The 27,391-nt window shown below is 43.0% G+C and overlaps 2 protein-coding genes and 1 long non-coding RNA gene across 3 annotated transcripts; 2 read left to right on the top strand and 1 right to left on the bottom strand.

The window, feature by feature from the left end:
* The first annotated feature begins 1,589 nt into the window (after positions 1 to 1,589).
* Positions 1,590 to 21,266, top strand: sestd1 (SEC14 and spectrin domains 1). Its single transcript, XM_037110716.1, has 19 exons — positions 1,590 to 1,869; positions 5,272 to 5,341; positions 5,460 to 5,568; positions 6,598 to 6,688; positions 6,794 to 6,907; positions 10,185 to 10,298; positions 10,418 to 10,512; positions 10,615 to 10,670; positions 11,788 to 11,862; positions 12,676 to 12,833; positions 15,482 to 15,604; positions 15,863 to 16,057; positions 16,215 to 16,329; positions 16,439 to 16,604; positions 17,530 to 17,611; positions 17,705 to 17,827; positions 18,688 to 18,879; positions 19,111 to 19,214; positions 19,432 to 21,266. The coding sequence occupies exons 2-19, from the start codon at positions 5,272 to 5,274 to the stop codon at positions 19,733 to 19,735; spliced, it is 2,286 nt and encodes a 761-aa protein (XP_036966611.1). The 5' UTR covers positions 1,590 to 1,869; the 3' UTR covers positions 19,736 to 21,266.
* LOC119026374 lies at positions 11,850 to 13,882 on the bottom strand. The gene is made up of 3 exons (XR_005077129.1): positions 13,192 to 13,882; positions 12,125 to 12,775; positions 11,850 to 11,980 (listed from the first exon to the last, which is right to left on the bottom strand). It is a non-coding gene; the product is annotated as an uncharacterized LOC119026374 (long non-coding RNA).
* Positions 21,267 to 21,599: 333 nt separating the features above from the next.
* dnajc15 (DnaJ (Hsp40) homolog, subfamily C, member 15) lies at positions 21,600 to 25,084 on the top strand. The gene is made up of 6 exons (XM_037108634.1): positions 21,600 to 21,707; positions 22,693 to 22,744; positions 22,970 to 23,043; positions 23,568 to 23,644; positions 23,767 to 23,837; positions 24,534 to 25,084. The coding sequence occupies exons 1-6, from the start codon at positions 21,600 to 21,602 to the stop codon at positions 24,602 to 24,604; spliced, it is 453 nt and encodes a 150-aa protein (XP_036964529.1). The 3' UTR covers positions 24,605 to 25,084.
* Positions 25,085 to 27,391: the final 2,307 nt, after the last annotated feature.

The raw sequence follows: 27,391 nt of genomic DNA, 5'->3' as shown, positions 1-27,391 counted from the left end.
CAGGTCCTGAAGTCTTGAGGTTAACCTGCCGTCGTGTGGTTGTGGTGATGTTTTTGGATGACATCACTTCAATCCAGCAGGTGGCTGATGTGGATGGGGTTGTAAGCTGTGGGGCTAAGGAGCGCTCTAACCATAGACAGTCTTCTGCCCGTGATGATCTGTGTGAGATACTATATCACAGAAGCAGGAGAGCTACTCATCGGAGTACTACGGACCTTTGTCCTTTCTGAAAGTGGCGAGTCTGCAGTATCTGCTGGAATGGATTCTCAGAGCTTTGCTGGTGGAGCAGCCGTGCATGTCTTGCAGCTCCCTGCTCCCAGTAGACCTCACATGTGCACTGTGTAATAAAAACTCTACACTTAAGCCATTTTGTTATTTTGGTTTGCACTAACTGGGCAATTTTTCACACCCATATCTATTATTATTTATCTGCCACACTGTTTTTATTTCTTACCTTTTTACCACCCCGTGCATTTTGTACTATTATTATTGCTTATTGTTAAATTGAACTGTCCTTGGGCTGCTGTGACACACAAATGTCACAGTTTGCAAGACGGAGAAAGGAATTCTGATTCTGAAATGGATTCATACAGGCATCCATCTCCAGTGAGCACAGCCCGAGCTGCAATCTGGATGGAGTGTGTCGTCCATGTCTTTGGTTCTCCCTTACTTTATTGTGAGGTTGTACTTGCACCAGTGGAGTTGAAGGCACATTCTCTAGGTGAACATGGGGGCAGACAGCAGTGGTTTCTTGAACATATCTTCCAGGGGGGTTGTGATCACTGTGTTCTAAAGGTGTTGTTGTGGAAAAATGGAGAGCATGTCATGTCATCCCAGAGGATGGATCCAATGACTTTGGTGACTCCCTGATTTTTCCACTAGCGCCATGAATTTGAAATCTGTGATTCAGAGTGAAATGTCTCAACAGCTGTTGGATGGATTGCCATGCAATTTGATGCAGCAGTTTATAGTCTTTGTTAGATTTGGGGACTTTTCTTCAGGTCAGTATCTCCATATCCATATCCATAACAGTTTCTGTACAGACCATTAAACTAAACTAAACTTGACTGAATATAAGGAAAAGAAAATACATTTATACAAAAATAATTTTCTACAAAAAATAAACAATTACAAATGGTCTACCTATCTCTCTCTCTCTCTCTCTCTCTCTCTCTCTCTCTCTCTCTCTCTATATATATATATATATATATATATATATCTGCATATATATATATATATATATATATATATATATATATATATATATATATATATATATTTCTGTACAGACCATTAAACTAAACTTGACTGAATATAAGGAAAAGAAAATACATTTATACAAAAATAATTTTCTACAAAAAATAAACAATTACAAATGGTCTACCTATCTCTCTCTCTCTCTCTCTCTCTCTCTCTCTCTCTCTCTCTCTATATATATATATATATATATATATATATATATATATATATATATATATATATATATATATATATATAACTTGTCACAGCCTCCTGTTCCAACATGATCCAGGTTTTAATTTGGAATGTCGCTTAACCGGAAGTGGCATTTTTTTTCCTCTGGGCTGCACTGAGGCTGCGCAGAGCAGCGAGGTCCACCGCCTGCTCTCTGTGTGTGTCTCCACTGTTGTTGAACGCGGACGGTAACGAGCAGAGATCTACAGTGTTTTAATGGTACACAGAATAAACATCTGCAGTTAAATCAGCCACAGAGGCAGAACAGGAGGAGGAGGAGGAGGAGGAAGGCGAGAGGCAGAGCTGCAGAGGAGAAGGAGAGACACAGAGGAGAAGAGGAGGAGGACCAGGAGAGAAAAAATCGGGACAGTATAATGCCGCAGATTTGACTGAAAGGTAAGAAAAACCAGCCTGATCCATACTTAGTGCCGATCCCTGAACTTATCAGTGCCTGAGCGGATCGAGGTTGAGATGTGGGAGGTTAGACCCTCGGCCGCCGCAGCCTGCAGCTGCTGAATGTAGGTCATTGTGTCTGTGGGCCGAGCCGAACCAAGCCGAGGCAAACCGAGCCGAGCCGGGCCGGGCTGTCCTGCAGCTGCAGCCAGGCCGCAGGCAGGCAGCAGGCAGGCAGGCAGGCAGCAGGCGGTGCAGAGGGAAGGTGGAGGATGAAGCCCTGCAGCAGGACGGACTGGTGCTGCACTGCAGTGACCGGATTCATTCATAGTCTAAACTGCAGCTACTACTACTTCTACCACTGTTACTACGACTGGAAGTGATGGCATGATAGGCTGATAACATACATATATATATATATATATATATATATATATATATATATATATATATATATATATATATATATATATATATATATATATATATATAAAGTCTGTTGGATTCATCATTTCTGAAACAAAGTCTAACAGAACAAAAATGTTTTGCATCAGCCGAGGAATAAAACTCTGCCTCTTGGTTGTGAGTGTTTCTCCAGACCATAAATACTCATGGTTAGAATCACAACACATCAAGTTAAACTTTGAGGCAAACAGATTTATTTATTTATTTATTTATTTGTCAATAGTTAAAAATACTCTTGCAGATCTGTTTCAGTAGTGCTTTGTGGGTGTGGTTTGTTCAGATTTGATTAACAACAGTTCTCTATTAGAATGGTATTACACTCATGTGGGTCAGGATGGGTCTCACAATGAAAACAAGTGCCTGCAAACACACAGAGCAATGGAAAATAATTCTGAAGGAGTAACTGAGCGTTTTGGGAAATAAGCACATTCACTTTGTCGCTGAAAGTTACATGAGAAGATTGGTATCACTCGGAACATCAGCTGTTGTTGAATATGAAGCTGGAGTCTGGAGCTGGTTGACTACGCCTGGCGTGAACAGTGAAAACAGTTTGTCTGCTTTTGTCTAAAAGGGCAAAAGGTGAAATCACTTATTAACTCTTCACTGCACAGTTTGTGTCTTGTAGTTGTAGTTTGTGAGTCCCTGACCTTGGCCAAGAAATAGTCCGACACACACACCTTTAAAACCAACACACGTCTTCACACTGCAGTTTTCGGATGAATCTAACAAACAAGACAGGTCCCAGGCCAGCTGCCGCTCTCTTCTCCAAGTCTTTGTGCTAAGCTTGTCTAACCAACTGCTGGCTGTAACTTAGCTGAATGCTTAGCATTTACGCACGAGAGTGGAATCGATCCTCTGATCTAACCCTCCAGAGCATTGAATAAGAAATGACACATTATATAAACCGGTATCTGTCACTGAATTATATAACAATGCTAATTCAAACCAGCGAAGTGCAGAGAGAGAGAGAGAGAGTTAACAAAGCCCCAGATGTTGAACCAGTCACAGAGCGGTGCAGAGATTCACTGTCAGACAGAGAACACAGGTGAGCTCCTGTGTCCAGACGAGGGCTGCAGGAGAACCTATTGAATGTTTTGACTATTTAACTAACATGGCGATCAGCTGACGACTGATCAACTGACAAGAAATGTTATCCGACTGATTTCACTGGCTTTAACTGCGTAAACACACTGAAAAAACAGACAGAAGAGCACAGGCCGAGCCACACGCTGATCCATTAATCTGAATTTGCTGGGAGAAATGCCAGTTAAGGGAAAATCCTCATGGAAAATCCCCGCGCTGTCTCTATGATATCCCTATAATAATTTCGGGGAGGGGTGAATTTGTCTGCGTTGCCACAGTGTTATTGCTGGGTCAGAAACACTGTGGCATCACAGACAGTTCACAGTCGACTTCATCGCCCATGATGGCGATCACGATTCTGTCTCGACTTTTGATGTGTTCATCATCTGAGCAGTGAGGTTACTGCACTTTGTTGACACGTTTGAGTTCTATAATTCTGTTACTCTCTAAGGATGTTCATATAGTAACAGCACTTCATTCAGAGTTTTGTATTTGTTGTCTGATTGAATAGTGACAGACACACAAAGGTGTCGACTAGTGTCTGAGCCTTTTGGCTACAGTCTTTTTTCTTTTCTTTTTCGGGCCTTTCGTGGCTGTATTTGATGGGACACCTTGAGAGATTACAGGAAACGGGATGAGAGAGAGGCGGGGATGACATGCAGCAAAGGGCCGCAGGTCGGACTCTAACCCGGGGCTGCTGTACATGTGACGCACGCTCCACCAGCTGAGCTCCTGTGGTGCGCCTTGGCCTGAGTCTTTGCCTGTGGACTTGGATTATAGACTATGGGCCAGTGTCTGTGATTGTGGACTATGGCGCACCGTCCACATCAGCAGATCCAAGGTGGGGCTGGTAAACAGTTTAAGGTCCCTTGGAATTACCATCATTGAGAACATATCTTGGTCATCACACATCACCACCTGGGTTAAAAAAGCACAGGAAAGGCTCTCTTGTGGGCTGGTGGGCTTAAAGTTTTTTTTTTTGTGATTGTGAGGGCATCATAACAGCAGATGAGCTGCATGCGGAGGAAACTTTTCCATTATAAATGACATCGCAACAACCAGGAGTAGTTTGTACAAAACAACAGCATAAATAGGCCTGCTTCAAACAGGAGAGGTCACATCACAATCAGTGTGTTTACTGTGGGGCTGTAATACCAGAGCGCCCATCTCTCTCTGTGGAATTGACAGTAGACGGGAGGGGAAGAGAGAGGGTAGGGTCCACCAGTTAATCCATAGCGGATGGCGTTGTTCTAAAAAATGCTAAGTGTAAAATAGTAAAATGAATCATCAAATATACTTGCGTGGCCGTTAATATATCTGAGCGGATTGCCCAAGTAAAATACATGTGTGGGAGACACTGGCTACCATCTGAGTTTGTTGGCTAGTGTTTTAGATTATGGCCTTGTGCTCCTTCTCACTCCTGCTTTAGACTGCAGACTTGTGTTTAAATATTGTGGTCTAGTAGTATGAAGCTGCGGACTGATGTCTGAGAGTCTGAAAGCTTTCTGAAATGTACTCAAGCTGATACGAGGCATTAGCTGATACAGAGAAATCAGCTGGATATTTTTTGCTACAAAAACATAAAATGTGTTTGTGTTTTTGTCCCTTTCATGTCGCTCAGCAAGAACACACTGTCTGGGGAAATACAAAATGAGCTGGATTTGGTGATCTCAGGCGACTGGAGTTTAACTTTACTATGTGTTTGGGCTCTCTTCATAGCCAGTTTGGACAGGATGAACAATTACATCCACTGAAAACTGTTTCTAAATGCACATATGAGCATGTGAATACATTTTTGAGATTGACTTGATTGACTGAAGACATTAATCTATCCATTGTGTCTTTGTGTGTCGACAGATGTCCAACGTTAACATGGAAGCGACGACCATCCTCCCCATCCTCAAGAAGAAGTTGGCCTTTCTGTCAGGTAAAACACACACACACACACACACACACACTCTCAAACTATGATGGCACGATGTGTCTTGCAGGTGCGTTCTTAGTTGGGTCAGTAATCAGATGTTTGCTGGTTTGTCTATCTTAAGGGGGCAAAGATCGGCGCAGTGGTCTGATCCTGACCATCCCTCTCAGTTCAGACCAGACCAGCATGGAGGAGCTCAGTGCCACACTGGACTACCTGCTTAGCATCCCCAGGTACACACACACACACACGCACACACACAGTGACAGTAGTGATGCTCAGGTATGTGACTGTGTGTATATGTTGTGTCAGCAGAAGACTGTTTTGTCTCATCTTTATTGCCTTCAGACGTGCTTGGACTTAACTTGTCTCTCTGCTGGATTTTTAAAATCTTGGCTCCAGTCTGGGAGTCCAGTATGTTCAGCTGAACGTAAAAGGCTTAAAGGATGATTCCAGTCTAGTACAAGTTGACATACAACTGTTATGGCCTCGGCCCAAATATGAGACGAGAGATTTCTTCCATAAAAGACTTTTCTGAAGGTACAAACATTTTCAGATTAGTCCTGCTGGGAAAGTTTCCCAGAGGAACAGAGAGTCCTTCTCCTTGATGACTTTTCCTCTGTAGACACTGAAACACTTCCATTAAAGCGTAATGTAAATTCCACATTTGTTTTTCAGTGGCCTACTCTCACCGTCTGCTGTCAGACTCCTGGAAGACGTCTCACTGTTTTACTGTCTGACTCTTTGAGCGCCTCGTCCTGACGTTTTCTGACAGCAGTAGTTCTGGGCAGCCCGACAGATAATTCAGCCCCCGTTTTGTTTCTGCAGTGAAGATGCTGTCAGATGCTTTCAACCTGTTATCACTCCTCAGGAATTGATCTCCTCCAAAATGCATTAGACAAGCTGTTTTAAAACTCCTGCAGGTTAAACCGGGCTTCATTAAAACATCGAGGCTACAGGCACCCCATCGTTGCACTCTCTGAAGGAGTGTTGCAGTGGTGTTCCACCCTTCATCCAAAAAGATTTTCCACACCACATGTATGTCATCGTGTGGGATCAAAAGCTTACGTCTGATGTGGGAAGCTATATCTGGTGAACATGAATGCACCACTCTGACGCTCCTGAAGCAGACTTCATGCTTATCTTAAGTCAAGTCAGTTTGGATGGTCACACCAAAAACAGTGCCACGAACACAGAACTGTATGTAAAAGTTGGTGTTCATAGTCTGATTGATGATTGATGTCAAATGCTCTCCCTCACAGTGAGAAGTGTAAGGCTCGGGGCTTCACAGTTATCGTGGACGGACGCAAGTCTCAGTGGAACATCGTGAAGACCGTGGTGCTCATGCTGCAGGTACACACTGTATAATACCTGCCCTGATAATATCTCCCGTGTCCCGACATATCTACATGACTGTGCTGCTTGGTCGGGACGATGATGCTACTGTTGCTGTTTCAGAATGTGATTCCAGCCGAGGTGTCGCTGGTCTGTGTGGTCAAACCAGATGAGTTCTGGGATAAGAAGGTGACACACTTCTGCTTCTGGAAGGAGAAGGACCGCCTGGGCTTCGAGGTGAGTCTCTCAGCTGCTGCTGGCCCGAGTGCTTCAAGTTTCCTTTATCCTCACGTATGCTTTCACTGAGCTCCATCTCATGTACTGAGAGGGACCTGAAATGATTTTGGAGCTGCAGAAGCTTTTGTGGATTTGGAACATTTGCCCATTACTTGAAAAGGACTTTCTCCTAACATGATGGTCAATGAGATCTCTCTAATCTAAGGCTACTTTTCAAGAGAATTCTGGCAACTGGAGTGTAGAACCTTGCGAGGCATCTCCTTGTCTCTTACAGACTGTGAGAGTGCAGATATGTGTTACTAATATGTTGTCAACCAACTGTGACTTTAACTTTTTACTTGTTACTTGGATCTGGGGGATGACTATGTCATCGATCAGTTGGATTAGATCAGGGGTCACCAACACGGTGCCCATGGGCACCAGGTAGCCCCCAAGAACCACATGAGTAGCCCTCAGACCTGTTCTAAAAATGAAAACTGAATATTGATATCATCTGTTTCCCACCTTGTTAAGTCATTGTTGATAATCATTGTGAGAAATCATTATCGTGATCAGTGTCTTCGCATAGATGAGCATCATTAATCATTAATAATCATATATAACTAAAGGCAAACTGAGCACATGTGTTATTTCAGAAGAGTGTATCAAACTGTTAGCCCTTCGTATGACGCAGTACCCATGAAGTAGCTCTCAGTTTCAAAAAGGTTGGTGACCCCTGGTCTAGATCAAACTGCCCATGTGAACTAGTCTGTACAACTTGTTGTTCCACCTCAGATAAAGACAAAGTCTTCACTTTGGTCCAAAACAGAGAAAAACACACAAGGACGCACACACACATTGAATTGTGTTGTTACCTAACGTCAAACAGAGAGAAAGGCCTCCACTTATGATAACTTTGAGCATCATTACCTATCCTGAGTGCTGCTGGAAATCAGAGCCAGGACCGTATGTGTGTGTGTGTGTGTGTGTGTGTGTGTGTGTGTGTGTGTGTGTGTGTGTGTGTGTGTGTGTGTGTGTGTGTGTGTGTGTGTGTGTGTCTACTATTATAGCAGATGGTTCTACTGACAGAGATCCATAGTCAGTGTGACCCAGATTTCTGCAGCCATGTTGGCTCCGCAGTTGTTGCCACGGATACCGGAGTAACTTAAAGGTGGCTCCAGATAGATGATCCTTCACAGTGAATGGTTAGATGACTTTGTTTATCGGGAGTTATCACTGCGCGCTCAGAGTCGAGGCTGGCCCCGTCGGTGTGCTCAAGGTCACCTCGACGTTGAAGAACTGGATCATGGAACCACAGGGTTTTAATGCAAGGAATGACTCAGCTTCAGATTATTAGTAGTCATAATGTTTGCTCAGGTTTAGGAGTTCCTAGACATGTAATTTTTGAGATAGTTTAAGTACTAGCTTGGAAGAAGCGCTCATCTCCCATCAATTAGTTTTAATACTTACTCAGCCTGAGAGCGCACACTCAGCTGCTGGAAGGGAGATTCCAGGGACGGTGTTGAAATGTGACTCATCCGAACTATGGAGTGTGTGTGTGGATGTCACAGTGGGGTGTGCGTCGCACAGCTGCTTCAAAGCCTGATCTAACATTTAAATAAATACACACACACACACACACACACACACACACACACACACACACACACACACACACACACACACAGTTGAGTCCAGTTTCCCTGACAGCATCTGCTGCAGTGACAACTGGAGGACAGTCTCAGTGCCAGTTGTCTGACTGTCCAGGTTTCATTGTAAAGCCTTTCATACAAAATGCAGCTCGAAGTGCCTCGCTGAGTGCTGAGACAATATGAAAGGATACAACATGGAATGCACAGACAGACACACAGACATTTCTGTCTGGAGGAAGATCTCAGGCTCGCAGGCTCTTTGTGAACACGCACTGTCTCTAGATTTAGACAGCGCTCGGGGAAATCGAAGCAGAGGTTTGTCTTGTGATCTAACAACCTGGAGGAAATGCCTGATATATAAAGTGCGATCAGCGCTGATATGGATATAAAGAAATGGTCGTAAAGTAAGAGGACAAAACACTCTCGGCAGAGAGCAGAAGAAACTTGATATATAGAGAAGCTAAAGGCAACCTAAAGATGAATCTCAGTGTGATTCTATAGTGCTGACTGCAGTGAGTCCTCACCCTGAAAAAAAAAAACTAAGGCTATAATTATGTCTGTTATGCCAAAATGCCCTCGCTCCACTAATAGCAGGGCTCTAGAGGTAATGTGTCTTAGCTGCGTCACGGCCTCATGCACACGTGGGGCCTAACGTGGCTCCACAACTCCCTCTTATCACATCGTCATGCCTTCTAGCACGGATGCAAGAGAGAGACGCACGAGTATGAACAAACTGCATCTAACACAAACAGCATCAGTCACCCCAGTGTCAATCAGAGACTGTAATTACTATCATTTACTATTAAATTACTATTATTATTGTTATTATCGTTATAAAGGTTGTCGTGGTACCAGAATTTTTCAACTGTAATACAATACTTGCATATTCGCTGGCACAAGAAATTGGGAAGAGAAGTCAGTGAACACGTAGCAGGGCATTGGCAGTGGTGTTAATATCTGATTGTAGATCTGTTTTTATTTTAATAACTTCATAACCATTGTATCGTTTTTGGCATGTTGTATCAAATGACAGCCTTATTAATAACACGCAATATTCCAACTATCCTAAATGTTAAGAAATAATTGACCAACACTAATGGCACTTACTGCTACTCAAATTATACCAATTATGAATCTTGTGTGGTGTTGTTTTCATTATTATTGTCTGTAGTTGGTGCTGATAGAACCCGTCTCCTTGAGTTTGTCATTTCACAGTAAGCTGAAATGGATCTTAATTCAAAGAAGTTTTGTAGTCCAGTTAAAAAAAACCCCAACAACCTCAGAACAGGGTACACCTGTGGTCCGCCTCTCCTCACTCCTTGAGACACATTTAAATTATCTGGAGCGTTCTTGATTAAGGCAGACCTCGTTCAGATTTGGGTCACTGGCTGGAGGGCAGAGAAACGAGGAAAGAAGGACGCTTGATTAGCAGAAAGAAAAGCAACCATGAGCAAAATCCTGAAGTCAGCTTTGAAGTAAACAGGAGCCGGGGCTGGATGATGTAATATTTCGATTGATGGTGACTATCTCTGGCTGATCTGTACTCAGCTGTAGCTAATGATGTTTATTCTGTCCGTCAGCTGAACTGCAGCGTGAAACCCTTCGTCATTGTTTCATTAATATGCTCTTTTCGTGCCTCCTGTCAGGTGATCCTGGTTTCGGCCAATAAGCTGACTCGTTACATCGAACCCTGTCAGCTGACGGACGATTTTGGTGGAAGTCTGGACTACGACCACAGCGACTGGCTTAACAAGAGACTGGTCACTATTTTTAAATAAGATAAATATAAATGAATGCAGTTCATATTTTTTAGAATTTATAAATGCTTGTTGCTGTGGTAATCCGGCACCACATCTGAACGTGTTATCATCTGGTGCAGGTTTTTGAGAAGTTCACCAAGGAGTCGACGTCACTGCTGGACGAGCTGTCGATTATCAATGAAAGTGACAAGGGCAGCTCTGTGGACAAGGACAAGTGCGTTCTCACACAAGCATGCACACACACGCGCACACACACACACACGCACGCACCCAAAGTCTTGATGTCTAGCGCTGTGTGTCTGTGTGTCCCCTGCAGATCAGCTGACTGTGCCCTCCTGCCATCCTTTGACCCTGAGACGGTCCTTCAGACAGGTAAACTCACTACTTAACTGTTATTGTACAGGTTGGTTTCAAGTCTGAGGGTGATTGAGATACTGTACCTCCTCTGCAGCTCAACAAGAAGAAGAAATTCACTTAATTTATCTAAGCATCTCAGACAGTGGTGGAGGAAACATTAAGATTAAGATGATTGTTCAGGTCCTCAATCTAAATCTTACTTTACTGAAAGTGTTTAAGTATAATCGCCTAATTATATTTACGGTATAACAGTGAAAGTACCTCACAGCCAAACTGTGTTCTTCTGTTGTTACATTATTATACTTCATACTATTAGACTATTATTATTGATGCGGTAACATGTAAGATGTGTTTAATGTTGCTGTGTTTCATACACTCGTCATGGGTTTTTTTTAAATCTTCATCAGTGAAGTAACTAGTAACTAACATTTCCAGGCATAGTAGACACACTTAAAACAAATCTGACCCCCCCTCATCATCTCTGCAGTAAGTGTTCCCTCTAGTGCTCGAAGAATTTTAGTCAGTTTAATCTAAAAACTGTGAATGAACAAATTTCATTCCGATGATGAGGATTTTCCCCTCACTGCGGAGTGACTCAGCCGTAGACCGTGTTCAACTTACTTGCTCACTCACTGTGTACACTACTCTCGGTCATGAGCTGTGAGTGCTGCCTGAAAGAATGCAATCGGGCAGCCGGGCAGCTGAACTGAGTTTCCCCGGCAGACTGTCAGTGCTCGCCCTGACCTGGAGGATGTGGGTGGAGGGAAGGAGAGGTCTTAGATAATTAGTCTGCTGCCTCCAAGACCTGAAGCTAAATAGACACTAAGGATAGATGGATGAATGGGTGGATGTGTGGCTGTGTTCGCCTTACTGCGCTGCCTGTGTGTGTGTGTGTGTGTGTGTGTGTGTGTGTGTGTGTGTGTGTGTGTGTGTGTGTGTGTGTGCTGAGCAGAGGTGAAAAGAGTCTTTGTTTGTGGTGCCACCCTCCTCGCTCTACCAGCTCCTCTCATAATGTACCGGCATGTAAACAAACACTGACGCATTATTGTTGGTAATGCTTTTATAACAGGCTCTTAAATATCAAACTGCCTTCTTTCTCTCTCTCCCTCCCTCCCTCTGTGTCTGTGTGAAGGTCATGAGCTGCTGTCGGAGCTGCAGCAGCGTCGTTTTAACGGCTCGGAGGGAGGAGGAGGAGGAGGACAGGGAGGTGAGGAGGCAGCTGTCATTCATCCGGGGTGCACGGGTGGACGGACGGATGAGTGGAGGGGTGTCATCTGTGCTGTCATGTGCAAATTTATTCCTGGACCGTTGTTGTTCGAGACTGACTGTTAAATGCAGACATCAGGATCAGCAATGAGTATACATACATGCCCTTCAGAGATAGATTACATGTATTCCCAGAGAGCCAGACAGTGTTATAGCAAAGTATGGTACTGGGAATTAGATGTCCCTCAGTAGAGGTGACTCACCAGCGGTCACAGCTGCGCTAATGGCCAAGCAAGGCCGAGTCAAAGTTTGCTGCAGTCCAGTGTCACAGAGCACGACTCAGGGTGTACGTGTGATAAAAACAGATGAAAAGAAACATCAGCAAAACACACATAACAAACAGAATATTTATTACCTGCCACATGTACAATGAAACCCTGACCTATGTGCGTAGCCTGTGCAATGTTTTAAGTGTTAAAAGCAAAATCTTGAAGTTTGGTCTAGCATCTTCAAGGGACTAATGTAATTTAAATAAGGACAGAGACTATTACCTCTGTCCTTATCACATCACATTTTCTAGTGTTGGTTAGTATGTAGTAGCAGCAGTGTTTTCGTACAAAATGTAGCTAAAAGTCAATTTGAACTAAACCAGAGAAAAGCTATTACACCTGTTACACCAAGAAGAGACAAAGCCATGAACTAGACAGAGCTGATGTCCTGAATTAAACCGTTGCAGTTACTTTTTGTACAGTTAAATCAGAAATAAAGAGATGTCCTGGAATGTTACCCCGGCTGTCTTCTGCCTGACCTCCAGGTCCAGCCTGGTGTCCCATGGAGGAGGAGCTGCTGGCTCAGCCTCAGGTGATGAAGCTGCTGGACTCGCTCCGGGAGCAGTACACCAGATACCAGGAGCTCTGCAGGCAGCGGAACAAACGCACCCAGCTAGACGAGATTCATGCCAAAGTCATGCAGGTAACACTGACTTTCTTTCTTTCTTTCTTTCTTTCTTTCTTTCTTTCTTTCTTTCTTTCTTTCTTTCTTTCTTTCTCTCTCTCTTTCTCTCTCTCTTTCTCTCTCTCTTTCTTTCATTGAGTTTTAGAGGTGCTGGCAGGCAGACAAAGCTAGGCTAGGCTGTCTCCAAGGTGCCAGTTTTTGTGCTAAGCTAAGTGGCTGATGGCTTCATATTCCTGCACATACATTTGAGTTATCAGTCCTTTCATCCTGTATTACTTAGGTAAGAAACTAATGTATTTACCCAAAACATATTTTCCTTCATGGACTCTCAAACTGTTCCTGAGTATAAATGTGTGAATACCCCCCTCACACTCACAGCTCTCTGTACTCAGTGTCCTGCTACATTGTCGGCCTCCTCAGTCTTTCGGAGTCTCCTGCCATGATTCTTTTCTCGTCAAGGCTTTGACCATCAGAAACGGTGTTAGTAGAGCCCTTCAGTAGAAAGTAGAGTCTACTTTGATTAGTGGGGTTCCTGTAGCCGCAGGGGTTGATGGGTAATACACTGTCTTGGAGAAGAGCCTGGGGTTGCCATAGTAACCAGAACATGTCGGTCGCTAGCCCGGAGGATTGGAGGTGGGGGGTTGGCCTAGTTCTGGATCGAACTGTGTCTGCTTGTGTTTGTGTTTGTGTGTGTGTGTGTGTGTGTGTGTGTGTGTGTGTGTGTGTGTGTGTGTGTGTGTGTGTGAGCTCTTTCAGGCACCACTGACCTCATAAATACAATTAGATTATGATACCGACACATACACACATCTGGAGAGACGTTTCCAGATGTTCATGCACAGCACTGTGGTGGACATTTTTAAACTTCAGCTCATCACAAAATCATGGTCACGACATGGTTTATAATAGACAAACATACAGACAGCCTTGTCAACTGATTTTGATGGAAGATGTATTTCATATTATATAACAAAAATGAAAATAAGCATCCACAAACATTATGTCACAGTTCATACACTAATTTATGAACACCTCAAACTCCAGACATGCTCCAAGAGGCTATCATAGTGCCGTCCTGTTCACCCTGGGAATCACTGGTTGTATTGGTGCCAAGGAAAGACACTCTGACTGCTGATTTCACACACGAAGCTTGTTTCATGGCGTCATCTTGGTTGTCTCAGTTTGGACTTGAGACTTCACATTTTGAACAAGGAACTGTTAAAAACTTGGGACATGGAGTTTGAAAAAGATGCAGGCATTGACTGGGAAGAGAGGGTCTTTCTGAAGACGCTTGCAGAGTTTCACTGGTGGAAATGAAGGATCCGGGACTAAAAGATACTATCAGGGTATCTCTGCCTCTGCTGCTTTGATTTTGACCAACCTTTTAAGAATGCATCTTTTTTGTCTCCTCAAACTTGATTATATTAGTATTATATTAACCAATTCAGAAATTCAATTATACTCAAAAAATGTCTGTATGATCTGATGATATGATTTATTCCCCGATGCTTTTTAATTTCACCTTTTCTCTTTCATTTAGCCTAACTGTACCATGTTAATATGTGTGTTCCTAAAGCATATAGGAAGTTATTTTAAAACAAAACGTATAAGAAAGAATCATCCAGAGAATGTGAAATGGGACTGTTAGAGCCTCAGAGCCTCTGCTGGTGGCTCAGCTGCACTGCAGGACAGAAACTTGAGGAGACGGACAGAAATCCTCCCAGCGAACAACATTTCACCCAGTCAGCCTCGTCACAGCAGACATTTTGACAAGTCACAGTAGAAGAAAACAGGTATACATAATAACATGAATGGTGGCTGAATGAATATTTGTCGCTCTTTTGAACTGATGATTTAAGCAAGAGACTTTAATGTCCACCTTGTAGCAGTCCCATCAAGTAATAATACACTATACTATCATCTTTAGTTTGGCTGAATTTCAAAATCTCTCTACATGAAGGAGGATGCAGCATCACTGAGTGAAAGCAGCTTGGGGCAGTCTGTTCCTGACCAATCAGGATGTGGCGACGCTGTTTTGTGAAGGCTTAAGAGAGGTGGGCAGTGGCACCCAGGCCCGCCTGCAAACCTCATCCAGATAAACTGTCGGCCAGAAACTCTGGTCTGTTGAGGTTTCTCTGTTGGCCTCGTTCTGTCTAATCCAGGGTGAATTGTGTGCATTCCACAACCTAGTTGTGTGACCATCAAAAGTCGCCATTCAACTAGGCCATCTGCATCAGGGCCGTGCTTATTTGTGCCAGAGTTTGGCTTGCCTTTCAAATGCCTGGCACCTGCAGACTTCTTTTGGTTTGACTTAACCTGACACTAACCCGTACACCTTCACTTCATCTGATTTCATTTCAGTAGGGGCTTAAAAACTGGATTTTATTATTTGTGACATTGTATTGTTATCCTCTGAGGAAGCATTTATTAATTATTATCACAACTTTGGTGACCATTCCCTATAAATATGTGTTTTTCATTTGATTTTGGTGTAAGTTGGCAGGCCCTTTTCCTGCCACAACGTAATCTGTGCAGGTGCTTCAACTTCAGTTCACATTGTTTAAAGAGAAATGACGTGGACTTTCACGTCTGGCACCAGCACTTCCCACTTTTCCCTCTGAGGGAGATCACGAAGTTTGTATTGTTTCTCTGTCTGTGTCACTCAGGTGGTCACCTGGCTGCAGGGGCCAGGTTCAGAGCTGTTGAAGACCCAGCAGGAGATCGGAGACTCGATTCGAGCAGCTCAGGCCTTGCAGCAGAAACACGAGGAGATCGAGAGCCAGCACAGTGTAATGCAACCCGCTGTACACACACACATACATGTTCATGTGACGAAGACAAACTGATGAGTCAAATTAGGGGTTAAATACACACACGAGTTAAATGCTTCCACCCTGCTTTTTATAAGATTATACAAACAAATTAATGCATTTCACATGACACTCACATTTTCGAGTGTGTGTTTTCTGTCAGAGTTCTATGGAGAACACTCCATTTTACACTGCTTGTTAATGCTAGTACTCTGGCAAATCTGTGTGTGTCTACAGGAGTGGTTTGCAGTGTACGTGGAGTTGAACCAGCAGATCGCTGCCTTGCTCAGTGCCGGGGAGGAGGAGGAAGTGGTGGAGCTGAAGGCGCTGCAGCAGCAGCTGAGTGACGTGTGCTACAGACAGGCGTCTCAGCTGGAGGGCCGACAGAACGTTCTGCAGGCAGCGCAGAGCTTCCACAGCACCACGCAAGAGGTAAAATACACACACACACACACACACACACACACTGTTAATGCCTGATGGTCAGACTGGAAATCAGACTTCAGTGGGTCAGAGGCAGGAAAATTAAAAGTGTAAAAATGTATGTGATCTGTTCTGAACAATTCACACTCTGTGTCTGCCCCCGCAGTTGTCCCAGCAGTTGGATGGTCTACTGGGCATGCTCTGTGCTGACGTGGCTCCAGCTGACGGAGCTTCAATTCAGCAGAACCTCAAACTCTTGGAGGAGAAGCTGCAGACTGTTGGTCCGTGCTCTAAATGAGAGATCATGTTCATTTCTTTCTTGAACAATATTGTTAACTGATAAGTGTACTAGAGTTCCTCTGTGACATTAACCATCTCCCCTCCATGCAGAGGCAGGCCTAGCGTCTCTGCGCCAGAAGGGGGGAATGTTGCTGGAGCAGATGTGCAACCAGCCGTCCTGGTCTCCGGAGGAAACTGAGATTCCAGCTGGAGAGCAGCAGGACAACATTCAGCACATCCAGGCTGTGATGGAGGAGATGCAGCTCCGCAAGCAGAGGTGACTTAGTGGCAGAGTTTAGCATGGAGCTTTATTTATTCAGTCTTTCACAAGGTGATTTGTGTGAGGTTAGTTATTGGAATGTGTCTAGTTCGAATCCTCAGCTCCTCCAACTGCATGCTGAAGTATCTTTGAGCAAGATACTCAACCCCAAATTGCTCCAAGTTTGTCTGACAATGGTGTGTTTATGTGTGTCACAAATGGGTAAAGTGCTTTGAGCGGTCAGTAGACTAGAAAAGCACTATAGAAATGCATGTCTATGTATCCACTACCAGTCTATAACTACTGCTCAAATTTGATCCAATGTCCTGCTCCCCAGAGGATGAACTGCCCCATAAATGACCCCATGTACTTTCCTATATCACCTCTTTTTTTCCTTTTGCTTCACTGCCCAGTTTGTTGTTTATTATGTCAAAAACAGCCTTTAGGGCAGCCATTCCCTAAATTATGAATGACGCAGCCCACTTTGTAACATAAATCTTAAATTTTAACTCAGATCCACACACAAGACTAAGATGAGCATTCTATGTAAACACAGGCCTAAGGCAGCGCAGTTTAAATTAACAATACATCCACATACACAAAACAGTGGCTTTAACACATGAAATTATTTTACGCTATTGACATGATGTAAGTTGAGGTCTTTTCCCTTGTCCAAAGAAATGTTGCCTTCCTGTCAAAATTGTGTTTTCTTGAATTGCCACCCAGCAGCGATGAACACTGAGCTCATATCAACACCAGGACGAATGAGGTCCGAAAGAAGAAGATACAATTTAATTCCTCTGTCTGATCAGTTTTGATTACCTTTTCAAATGTAGATATTTAATGATAAAGAATTTATGGAAAAGCCAATCTTAATGACAAAATGGAATATTAGAATATTTCTAGGTATTTCTTTATTTATCTGTTTGTGTGCTTGCTGCAGGTGTGAGGACATGGTCGACGTGAGGAGGCTGAAGATGCTACAGATGGTCCAACTGTTCAAATGTGAAGAAGACGCTCTACAGGTACGACACACACATACACACACACATACTCACGCAACAGAAGCTTTCGTTAATGAGATGCTAATCTGTGCATGTGTGCACATGTGTGTTCAGGCAGTAGAATGGCTCGGCGAGCTGTTGGACGCCCTGTTGAAGACTCACGTCAGACTGGGCGACGACACCCAGGAGACCAGGACCATGTTGGACAAACACAGGAAGTTTGTGGATGTTGCTCAGGTGAGATTTGATCTGCTGTTAATGTGAAAATATCGATGAGAGCTGCTTCGAATAGCAGTTTTCATCCACAATCAACATTAAACAATATTGATGTCAGCGCTTCTGATATATATAAATGGCAACATTTTTTATGGAAATGAACCTTTTGGGACAAAGAGTAAAAGTGCTTTATCCCATGGCAAAAGCAATATTTAATGTAGAAATCATTCAGCGTTTTATGTAGTAACTAAATAAGTCATGAGATGAGATGTGGCGGGATCTGTCTGCTTCAGCTCAGCTGGTAACAATAACGTCTCTGTGCTATGCCAGCGCCAAAGCATTAATTCAGCCCTCACAGCCCCCCTCCCCCTGTCGAGATCCGCTGCTCCACACAGACCGTCTGACTGTAAAGTTACAAAACTATCAAAACTGAAACATGAAATTGTCCATGGCCATGCTGGTGGCTTCACTTACTATCGTTACAGAGGCTCTTTGAACTAAAAGCTAACACCAGCATGCTAACATGCACACAATGACTATGCCAACGAGTTCACATTGAGCAGATACAGTATGTTCACTCTCTTGTTTCAGACTGTTCGTGTTGCTAAAGTGACAACTAGCCCGAAACACAAGGTGGATTGGAATGAACTTAATAGTACAGATATTGAGTAGTGAATAAAAGTCATACTCTAATTATAATCTTGACCTGATGATGGCACAAATGGAAAAGATGACCACCAAAGTCATTACAATTCAGAGTTTTAACATTGAAAACTGTCAGCTCTAAGAGACAGAAAAGGACAATTGTTCTTAAAACAAACTAGCACAGACAGTAAATGTTTGTCATGCCGTCCTTCCTTCTCCCCTGTCTTTCCCCTCAGAGCACCTATGATTACGGCCGTCAGCTGCTGCAGGCGACCGTCGTCCTTTGTCAGTCCCTGCGCTGTACAACGCGCTCGTCTGGAGACACTCTGCCCCGACTCAACCGGGTCTGGAAACAGTTCACCGTTAGCACCGAGGAGCGACAACAGAGACTGGAGCTGGCTCTGAGCTTCCACAGCGCCGCCGAAAAGGTAACACAGAGAGAAAGACCTTACTGTGCTGTTATTATATCATTATTAGTTACTTCCAGCAGCAGCTTGTGTGGATGGGCTGACTAGAGCTTGATCTATGCATTAGATCCTAACCCTAACCCTAACCCAAATGAAAAAACGATGGTCACCACATTTTATGGCTGCATCACTCCATTGCAGCCATGTGGAGGTAGAAATTATAAATGTACATGTGTTTTTACTGTGTTCCAGGTGTTACAACAGGAATGTGTGGACATGGAGTCTTTGGATGACGTTGACTCCACAGGAAAGGTTCTGCTGGACAGACTGACCATGCCTGTTATCTTCCCTGATGGGTATGTACACACACACACACACACACACACACACACACACACAGTATTTTTCTTTTTTCGCGAGGTTACGATTTAGAGTTGAGTACAAAAATACTGACCAAATTGTTTTTCATTTAAAGTCCAAAAATTGACAGCTTTTTACCACTATCCCCATATATGGTAGCTGGGTCCTTAAGTGTACTATATTACAGTCTCCTAACTTGAATTATTGTTTCAGGAGTGAGCAGTACTTCGGGAGCCCTAGTGAAACAGCGGCAGCGGCGGAGGGTGTCAGAGAGCGCCTGCTGCTGGTGGAGGAGCGTCGGCTACAGCTGCAGGAGGCAAGACTTGATAATGAGGAGGAGGACGAGGAGGAGGGGAGGGTGCTAAATGGGCAGGATGGACGGCTAGACGTGATTGGAGAGGAACTGAGCGAGAAAGAGGAGCAGGAGGAGGAAGAGGAGGAGGAGGTGACGGAGGAGGAGGCAGAGGAGGCAAGGCAACAGGATGAAGACTTAGAGAGGGGTACGCAGGACTGCTAATGGATCGCTGACGACGTTAAACCAAGCAGCCTTAATGAAGCTCGTCAATGAAGGGCTGCTGATTAATTTCTGCTGAAACCTCTGCTTTGTTCTCCCCGAGCCAGGAAACCCATCGATTGGTTGCTTCTATCCCTCTGCAGCAGTAGCTTAATCTTACTGATGGCTATTCTTTATATGAAGACTACATTTCCCATCAGCCTTACTGCTACTAAAGCAGACGCTGTGACAGCTTAACCACCGTCTGCTCCTGAAGAGAAGCGCCCTCCAACTGTTGCCGTTGAGTGATTCAGCAGATACACGTGGCCCACTGGATCAATGTAACATACTGGAAATATTTACTGGAATTATTCATATTCACGTCTGTGGATGCTCCTATGATGACCATCAACTGTAAAATAATCAGATGGATAAGAATCTACGCCTAACACCTCAGTGTTCCCAGCATGCCACTCGTTCACCTAAGTGGGCAGAGCTGGTGCTAACATGGTTACCATGGTTTGTGTGTTTGTGTATGTGTGTATGTGTGTGTGCCTCCTGACTTCCCATGAGATTTTGCTTTTTTGGTCATGTTATTTCAACTCCTCCGGAGTCCTCGGCAGCTCTCACACACTCAGTGCTTTGTTTGTCCTGCTTTTTACAAAGAGGTTGTGAAAGAAGAAGTCTGGGGCGCACCAATGCAGTTTGCTGGTGGCAAATGTAGCCGAAAAAAAAATCACAGTGCAAAACATGTAATATGACATTGAGAGCACAAATTGAAGGTCCATTGTGTAGGTTGCAGATTGCAATCAACTGAAGACCTCCAACTAACGTGAAAAAACAAAAATTGCCCTCTCTAGAGCCATTGTTGGGTTTGTCCACTCTGGGATGCTGTAGATTCAACATAGTTCAACATGGCGGACTCCGTAGAAGAGGCCCTGCTCCCACTGTTGATATAAAGGCTTATTTTAAAGTTTTCCAGGTAAATTTACAGTATCAAAAACACAAGTATGGATATTATCTATCCCCTAAATGTTACACACTGGAACTTAATGCAACATGACAGCATGAATGATCAGATTCTTGACTGGTTTTTGGTGGGTGCGGAGACTTGAAGTCAATACAGTTGTAACATAAATGCATCCATGATGCTGACATCTTCCAGCGCCACAGAGGCTCCAACCACTTCGCTGCTCTAAAGAAACCCCTCTGCCTTCGTGATAGAAATCAAACCTGCGCCGCTTGCTCTGATCCAAACTAACCACGGGGACTGAGGAGACCTCTGACAGCATTCCAGTGTGCAGACTGGGCGCACTAAGACTGATGATCGCATTCTGACACGGGAACATGAGAACGGGACAGATTCCTTTTCTATTTATTCCACCTTTTTTAGCAAACCTTGATGATGGTTGGTGTTTTTGACCAATAACTGCTGCTGTAAGTAAAACCGCTAATTGCTGCGCCTTGCCCTCTGTCCTCTTCATCTGATGACATACATTGTGCAATGACATCAGTATGACATCATCCTCTAAATAAAGAAGCATTTTGAAGTTGCTGTCCTGAAGTGGTTTTTTATGTCTGTTTTTTCATTTATAGATAACAGACAGTGCTTATATGAACAATTGAAATTGAAACATACATCTGAGAAGTTCAAAAACACAAATATACAATGGATGCTGTGTAGGCCTGAGAGCATCACCATCTTTTTAAGTTTATTTTGTAACATTTCACAAACTTCTTTATTCTGATCCAAACTCCACACCTGTTGGTGGCGGTAAAGCGCCGATTCGTTGTTTTGCCATCCACCAATGAAACGTAAAGGAGGTCCTCACGGGGGCGGGGTCTGTATGTCCATGGGCGGGGCTTTGACAGTCGTCACTGAGGCAACATGGCGAACGCCGGCGGAATGACCGTGGACGGAGGAGACATGATGCGATATGCTGAATATTCTCCAAAAACAACCGCGAGGAGTGACGCGGAGATAGACAGGCGGCTGGTGAGTTTCTGCTTCCACACTGAGTACCTCTGTAGAGTCGGTCAAACCGAAGCAGTCCGGCTTTTACCTGTAGAGACTGTCGGGTTAGCTCAGTGACCGCGACGGCATCACGTCTTGCATCAGGTGTAGAAGCTAACGGTCAACGTTTAGTTACGTAGCTGGAGGACGTTTAAACCGCACGCGTCACTGAACCACACTGTCACACATGGGAAGCTAAGAGGCTGCTGTTGTCCGCAGATGAAGGTCACATTATTATTATTATTATTATGGTTATTATGATCAGCCTGGCACCACAGTCTTTAGAATGAGCAGGTAAAAGAGAACGCCACTTCTTATTACATAACACCTGTACTGACAGCCGGTTAGCACCGTGTGACATAGGGTACATAACACATCTGACATCAAGCCATGTTCTGCTACAGTTCACCATTGTGAATGTAGTTTCACCACTTCTGAGAGGGCTACATTCAGTTGACTGGAGAAGAAATATCTTTTAAAACTCTGATCGGACGTTGACTATGTTAGGCTCATTACATAGATGTCTCTGCTAGAGACAGTACTCTCAGAGGCTGCACACATCATACTGACTTATTTTGAAGTAACACGATCAGGAGTTGAACAAATAACTCACAAAGCATGAGTGTGGCACATTATGAAGTAATTGCTGAGCTCAAAAATGGGATCTGCTTCTAGGGGTGATCCCACTGAGCGTATGAGCAGATAAAGCCAGTGTAAAAATGTTTATCATTGTCTAAGTATCCATCCATCATTTCACCTACTGACTCATGGACATACTGTGTTTTACTTGAGCAATTCTTCTCACTGAGCAACAACCAGTAATGTACTGATATCAACAGCCACGGATTAATTGAGACTGGCTCGCTGCTCTCTCTACAGTGGAAAACATATTTGGACACAGTGAAGCTGCCTGTCAAATCTTCTTTGTTATGTGTAGTAACTGCTGCATGTCTTGTTCTGGTGACAGGGAGGGACTCTGATTGCAGTCGGTCTTGGTGTGGCTGCTGCAGGTTTTGCAGGTAAGAAAGGTTTGATATAAGAACAGTAATTTGAAAAGATAGTATATTCCTATTCCTTTTCAGGTGCTAGCTTACTATCACACTGCTGAAATTATTGACCTACTTGCGATTGTTATTTCTACATTAACTCTGCTTAAATACGAAAGTTTCCTTTACAGTTTGCTTTGTGTTATGTTGTATCCTTGTCATTTAGAAATGTCATTCATGCATGTGTTTGATCCACAGGCCGATATGCATTCCAGCTGTGGAAGCCTCTTGGACAAGTCTTCTCTGAGACTGTCAAGAAGATGCCCACATCAGTGAGTGAAATGATTAACCTCTTATACATTTGCTGTGATGTTCATATTCCATCCTATTCTGCTAAATTTTACATCTAGCTATTGACAACACTTGATGCGTCTCGTATCGTATTTCCTATTTATTATTGTGTCTCTTATTATTAAGTGTGTTTTATCTTGTGCCTTTTAACATGTGTTAATCTTCAGAATATTAACCAGGTGAAACACAAATGTCTTGATGTTGATAATAAAATGGATTCAGATCCAACCTAACTTGAGCCTAAACTACTGCAGCATCAAATGAGCTAGAACTCAGGTGAAAAATGTCTGTTATTGCCATACAGGTTTTATCAGGTATGGCTGTATGCAGGTAAAAGCCCAGCTCACCTGAAGCGTTTTAGCCCTGAAGTCTTAAACTCCAACCAAAAACAGGTCAAAATTACAAACTGCATGCAGCCTGTTTTAGAAACTGACATATAAAATTAAGCCCGTCCTCAGATTACAATGATGAAGATCCATGCTATAATCCTCCTCTGTCACCACAGGCTTTCTCGTCATATTACAAAGGAGGATTTGAGCAGAAGATGTCCAAACGAGAGGCCAGCCTAATTCTTGGCATCAGGTAATACTTGCTTCAGTGTTATGTGTTAACTTATTGGCAAAGCTCTTCAGTGTTTGTGTCTCTCACTGCTCAGAGGAGAGCAATAGTTGCTCACATGGATGCATTATTTGTTTTATGTCCAGCCCAGTCACCACGAAGGGCAAGGTACGGGAGGCACACCGGAGGATCATGGTCCTGAACCATCCAGATAAAGGTAAGCCATAACTCTGACCCTCAAAGTGATAAAGACAAAAAACGGATGTTTCAAGACTGTAGTTGTCTTGATCAGGCCTTGAGTTACTACATTCACATAATCTGTGAAACAGACCTGTGTAATATCACATATTCTGCTGTCTGTACTCAAACTGATTACTAAAGTTGATATTCATTCATAGTTTGTGTATCTGGCAGTGACAAGTGAGCTTTATAAATTGTAATGAATTTGGTATATTGATGATGACAGTTTTGCAAGCCATGTTGTTTATTTACTAATAATTTGCTTATGTTTGTCACATGTAGGCCTTCATTTAAGAAACCAACAATATGGATGACATTAGCACAATACAATAAAACACCCACTAGCGATAAACAATTTGCAACCCATATAGGACATTATATATAAAATATACATTGTGAAAAAAAAAATCAGTCAGTAGTCTACGTTTGGTACCGGGAGAAGACGCTATCATCAGAGAGGGACCATGTATTTACTGTTTATTTTTAAAAAATGTTCTTTTGGATTTATAACCAATTCCTCATTCTCAACATTCCTCAACACTATTGTGCAGCCCCACATTATATTGCCCAGTCTCCCAGCACTAACTATAGTCATTTAAAAACTTGTAGAAGGTCAAGTGCTCAAGGACTGAGCGCAGAATCAGACTAAAACTTTATTTTCTTGTATGTGCAGGCGGATCACCGTATCTTGCTGCAAAGATCAACGAGGCCAAAGACCTTCTGGATAAGGATATCCGACGATGACGTGCACTGTTAATGACATATAAAAGACTTCCATCACCTTGTGCATGATCTCAGCTCTGTAGTTTAGATCCATCAATATCAACCCCTAACCAAGGGGCCGCTAAGACTCCCAGAGTGTGGCAAAAAATATAATTAACTTCCTAACAAGGTTACTTATCTTTGACATGAATAGTCCACATTGTTAACATATGATATCAATGTCAATGGATGAAGGTTACTGCCTTGAAATGACTGTCTGTCATTTTGGATATGACTTTAGGTGTTATGATTGAGGGCACAGGTGGGTAAAGTTGTAGAGTCGACATCATTCTTCACTGCTTTGTATTCGCTTTGTAAGAAATATTATGTGTACAAATGTCAGCATATAAGGTATCATGTAATGATGTAATCTATTTAAGGAATGATAAAAAAGAAAATCAGATATCGTGTTAATGTGGAGGGGGTGGAAATAATTTTTAAATAAATCAATTTGAAAATATATACTGTGGTTGTGTTTGTATGAGACTGAGGGACAGTTGCTGGACGTGTGGACATCAACAGAAACCTACATGAACCAGGTTTACCCAATAATGTGATGTTAGTACTGAAAGCAGGTTCTTGGCTTTCTTCTCTTCATTTTCATTTTTTGTTGTCTCTTTTTCTCCACTTTCCTGACATCAGTTTGTGTTGGCCTCGATGTGATTTAAGATTAATGAGTTGCTGGACCTGCTGCAGCTGAATGTGAGCAGAAGTCCCTAATCAACTTCCTCTCTATAATCAATCATCTCTCAGAGCTTCAGTAACTTGCTGCACTCTCCTTGAGTGATAGAGGAGTTGTAATATCGTCTTTAGCAATGCAGATTTTTTTTCCCTGAGCACTTGAAGGTCTTTGTCCATGTTGGCATGATAATAAAGCCTCTGAACAAACTGCAGAAAGCTAATTGAACACTAAAGTGTGTAACTAATACTAGGAGTCCTGAATTTTCTCTGGTCCACCTACAATAAACAGTTGTTTCATGTTTATGCCACTAGATGGAGTCATTGACAAGTGAACCACATGGAGCTGTAAACTGCATGTTGCACAGAATAACAATAAAGAAAATGTTTTAATAAATAGGATAATTAATTTATTGTGTTGAACTGGAAGTTAGCAGTATATTCAATATCATGTTTGTGTGTTTGTTTATATCTGACTGTTCTTGTTTGTGTCTTATTTGCTCATACTTGTCTTCGTGGGATTGTTTTGTTTTTCTATACCTGCTCCTGTCACGCTTCACTTGTATGTTCTCATCTATATTTGCTTGGATCTTTTTGTGTGCTCTTCTGCTTTTATGTGTTTGTGTTTTATTTCTTGATATTTGAGCTTGATACGTGTTTGTATCTGTGTTTTCTCTTTGTACTTGTGTCTCCGTGTGTGTACAGGTGTACTTTGTGACCCTTGTGGACCCTCGACATGATTAGGGGTCCAGCAGGAGCCTCGAGGCAGGGAGCAGTAGCCCGGAGGAGCTGATGGAGTCCTGAGCCTGGAGCTGGTTTCTATTGTCCACGGTAATTGGATTTGGTCTGGGAGGAGAGATGGCAGCCAGTGAGAGGCTGCGATCATTAGGTGTGAATGAGATGTGCAGTGCCAGGGCTGAACACACATAAACACACACACACACATATTTTATTGTGTATGGAGTATTGTGCTGTTCAATGGACATCGGATACACACACACACACACACTCTTGCACACTAATCTGAAAATTCTGTTTTCACGTCAAACACCTTTCTGCCCACCATGTGTTCTCAGATCATTTTCTTACAGCTCACCTTCACTCTGACACATTGAAACAAACACGCCAACAGCAACATCTTCTCTCCTTCGTCTCTACAGTGATCTGTCATGAGAGCACAGCCAAACACACAGAACAGATGTTGCACCTACTTTTTTGGAAGGAAACCCTGTTCCTCAGCAGGTTTCAATGAAAAGTATGACTCAGATTACCATACAAAAGTTCACCCTCAAACACAGCCTAGTCTTGGTCAGGTTAGTTTTCAGGCTTAATCCAAAAGTTGTCTTTTGTTTTGTGTTTTATTCCATTTTGTGTCCGACGTCAGATTCCCACAATGGGCACAACCCTGGCCCGATGTGAATGCCTTAGTCTTCTGGCCTTTGTCTCTTCATTTTCTGTGATGGGATTCTGGGAGATTACAACTCTGTTTCACCTGTGTGAATTCACAGGTAGGTCACTGTTTTGTTTTGTGTGTGTGTGTGTGTGTGTGTGTGTGTGTGTGTGTGTGTGTGTGTGTGTGTGCAGTGGCTGAAGAAGTTCAATGCAATGCATTTTAAAGTGGACTCCATCGATGCATCAAAGTCTGTTTATGGGTCTGGGGATGTACCACCGTGTATGTGAAATGTGAACAAGGTTTTTTAAATACACAGGCCTCTTGTGGCTGAGGAGCAAACTGTGTGAAGTCACTTCAATCAAAGTCGGTTGTTGGCTGAAGGCTACAGGTTTGCAAATGGGGGAAGAATTGGCAAATAAATAAAACGTCTATCCCCTTCATACCAAAACACAGGCACAATATGCATATATAGTATAAAACACATTAATAAGTATTAATATCTACCAATAACAAGTGTACTATAGTATTAAATAATAATAATAAATAATAATCTGGACACTGTGGTGCAAGAAAAATGTCCTACATCTGATTGTGTTATAGATGTTGTGATACAGATGAATGTGTTTCTTAATTTGTTTTGTGTGTTTTATACACATATTATGTTTCTGAATTTGACCTATTTACTCTCAGTAGTGGAG

The sequence above is a fragment of the Acanthopagrus latus genome, chromosome 9, assembly GCF_904848185.1.
Source record: "Acanthopagrus latus isolate v.2019 chromosome 9, fAcaLat1.1, whole genome shotgun sequence".
NCBI classification, from domain to species: Eukaryota; Metazoa; Chordata; class Actinopteri; order Spariformes; family Sparidae; genus Acanthopagrus; species Acanthopagrus latus.
Note: the sequence above shows the minus strand (reverse complement) of the source record. Positions and strands in the feature narration are given on the sequence as shown.

What these genes read in the sequence shown, in the direction of transcription:
- dnajc15 (XM_037108634.1), top strand. Translation starts at nt 21,600, where the DNA reads ATGGCGAACGCCGGCGGAATGACCGTGGACGGAGGAGACATGATGCGA. An exon ending in GGCTGCTGCAGGTTTTGCAG is followed by an intron (nt 22,745 to 22,969) that starts GTAAGAAAGGTT and finishes TTTGATCCACAG; the next exon opens with GCCGATATGCATTCCAGCTG. An exon ending in TCAAGAAGATGCCCACATCA is followed by an intron (nt 23,044 to 23,567) that starts GTGAGTGAAATG and finishes CTGTCACCACAG; the next exon opens with GCTTTCTCGTCATATTACAA.
- sestd1 (XM_037110716.1), top strand. Translation starts at nt 5,272, where the DNA reads ATGTCCAACGTTAACATGGAAGCGACGACCATCCTCCCCATCCTCAAG. An exon ending in AGGACCGCCTGGGCTTCGAG is followed by an intron (nt 6,908 to 10,184) that starts GTGAGTCTCTCA and finishes GCCTCCTGTCAG; the next exon opens with GTGATCCTGGTTTCGGCCAA. An exon ending in TCCACAGCACCACGCAAGAG is followed by an intron (nt 16,058 to 16,214) that starts GTAAAATACACA and finishes CTGCCCCCGCAG; the next exon opens with TTGTCCCAGCAGTTGGATGG.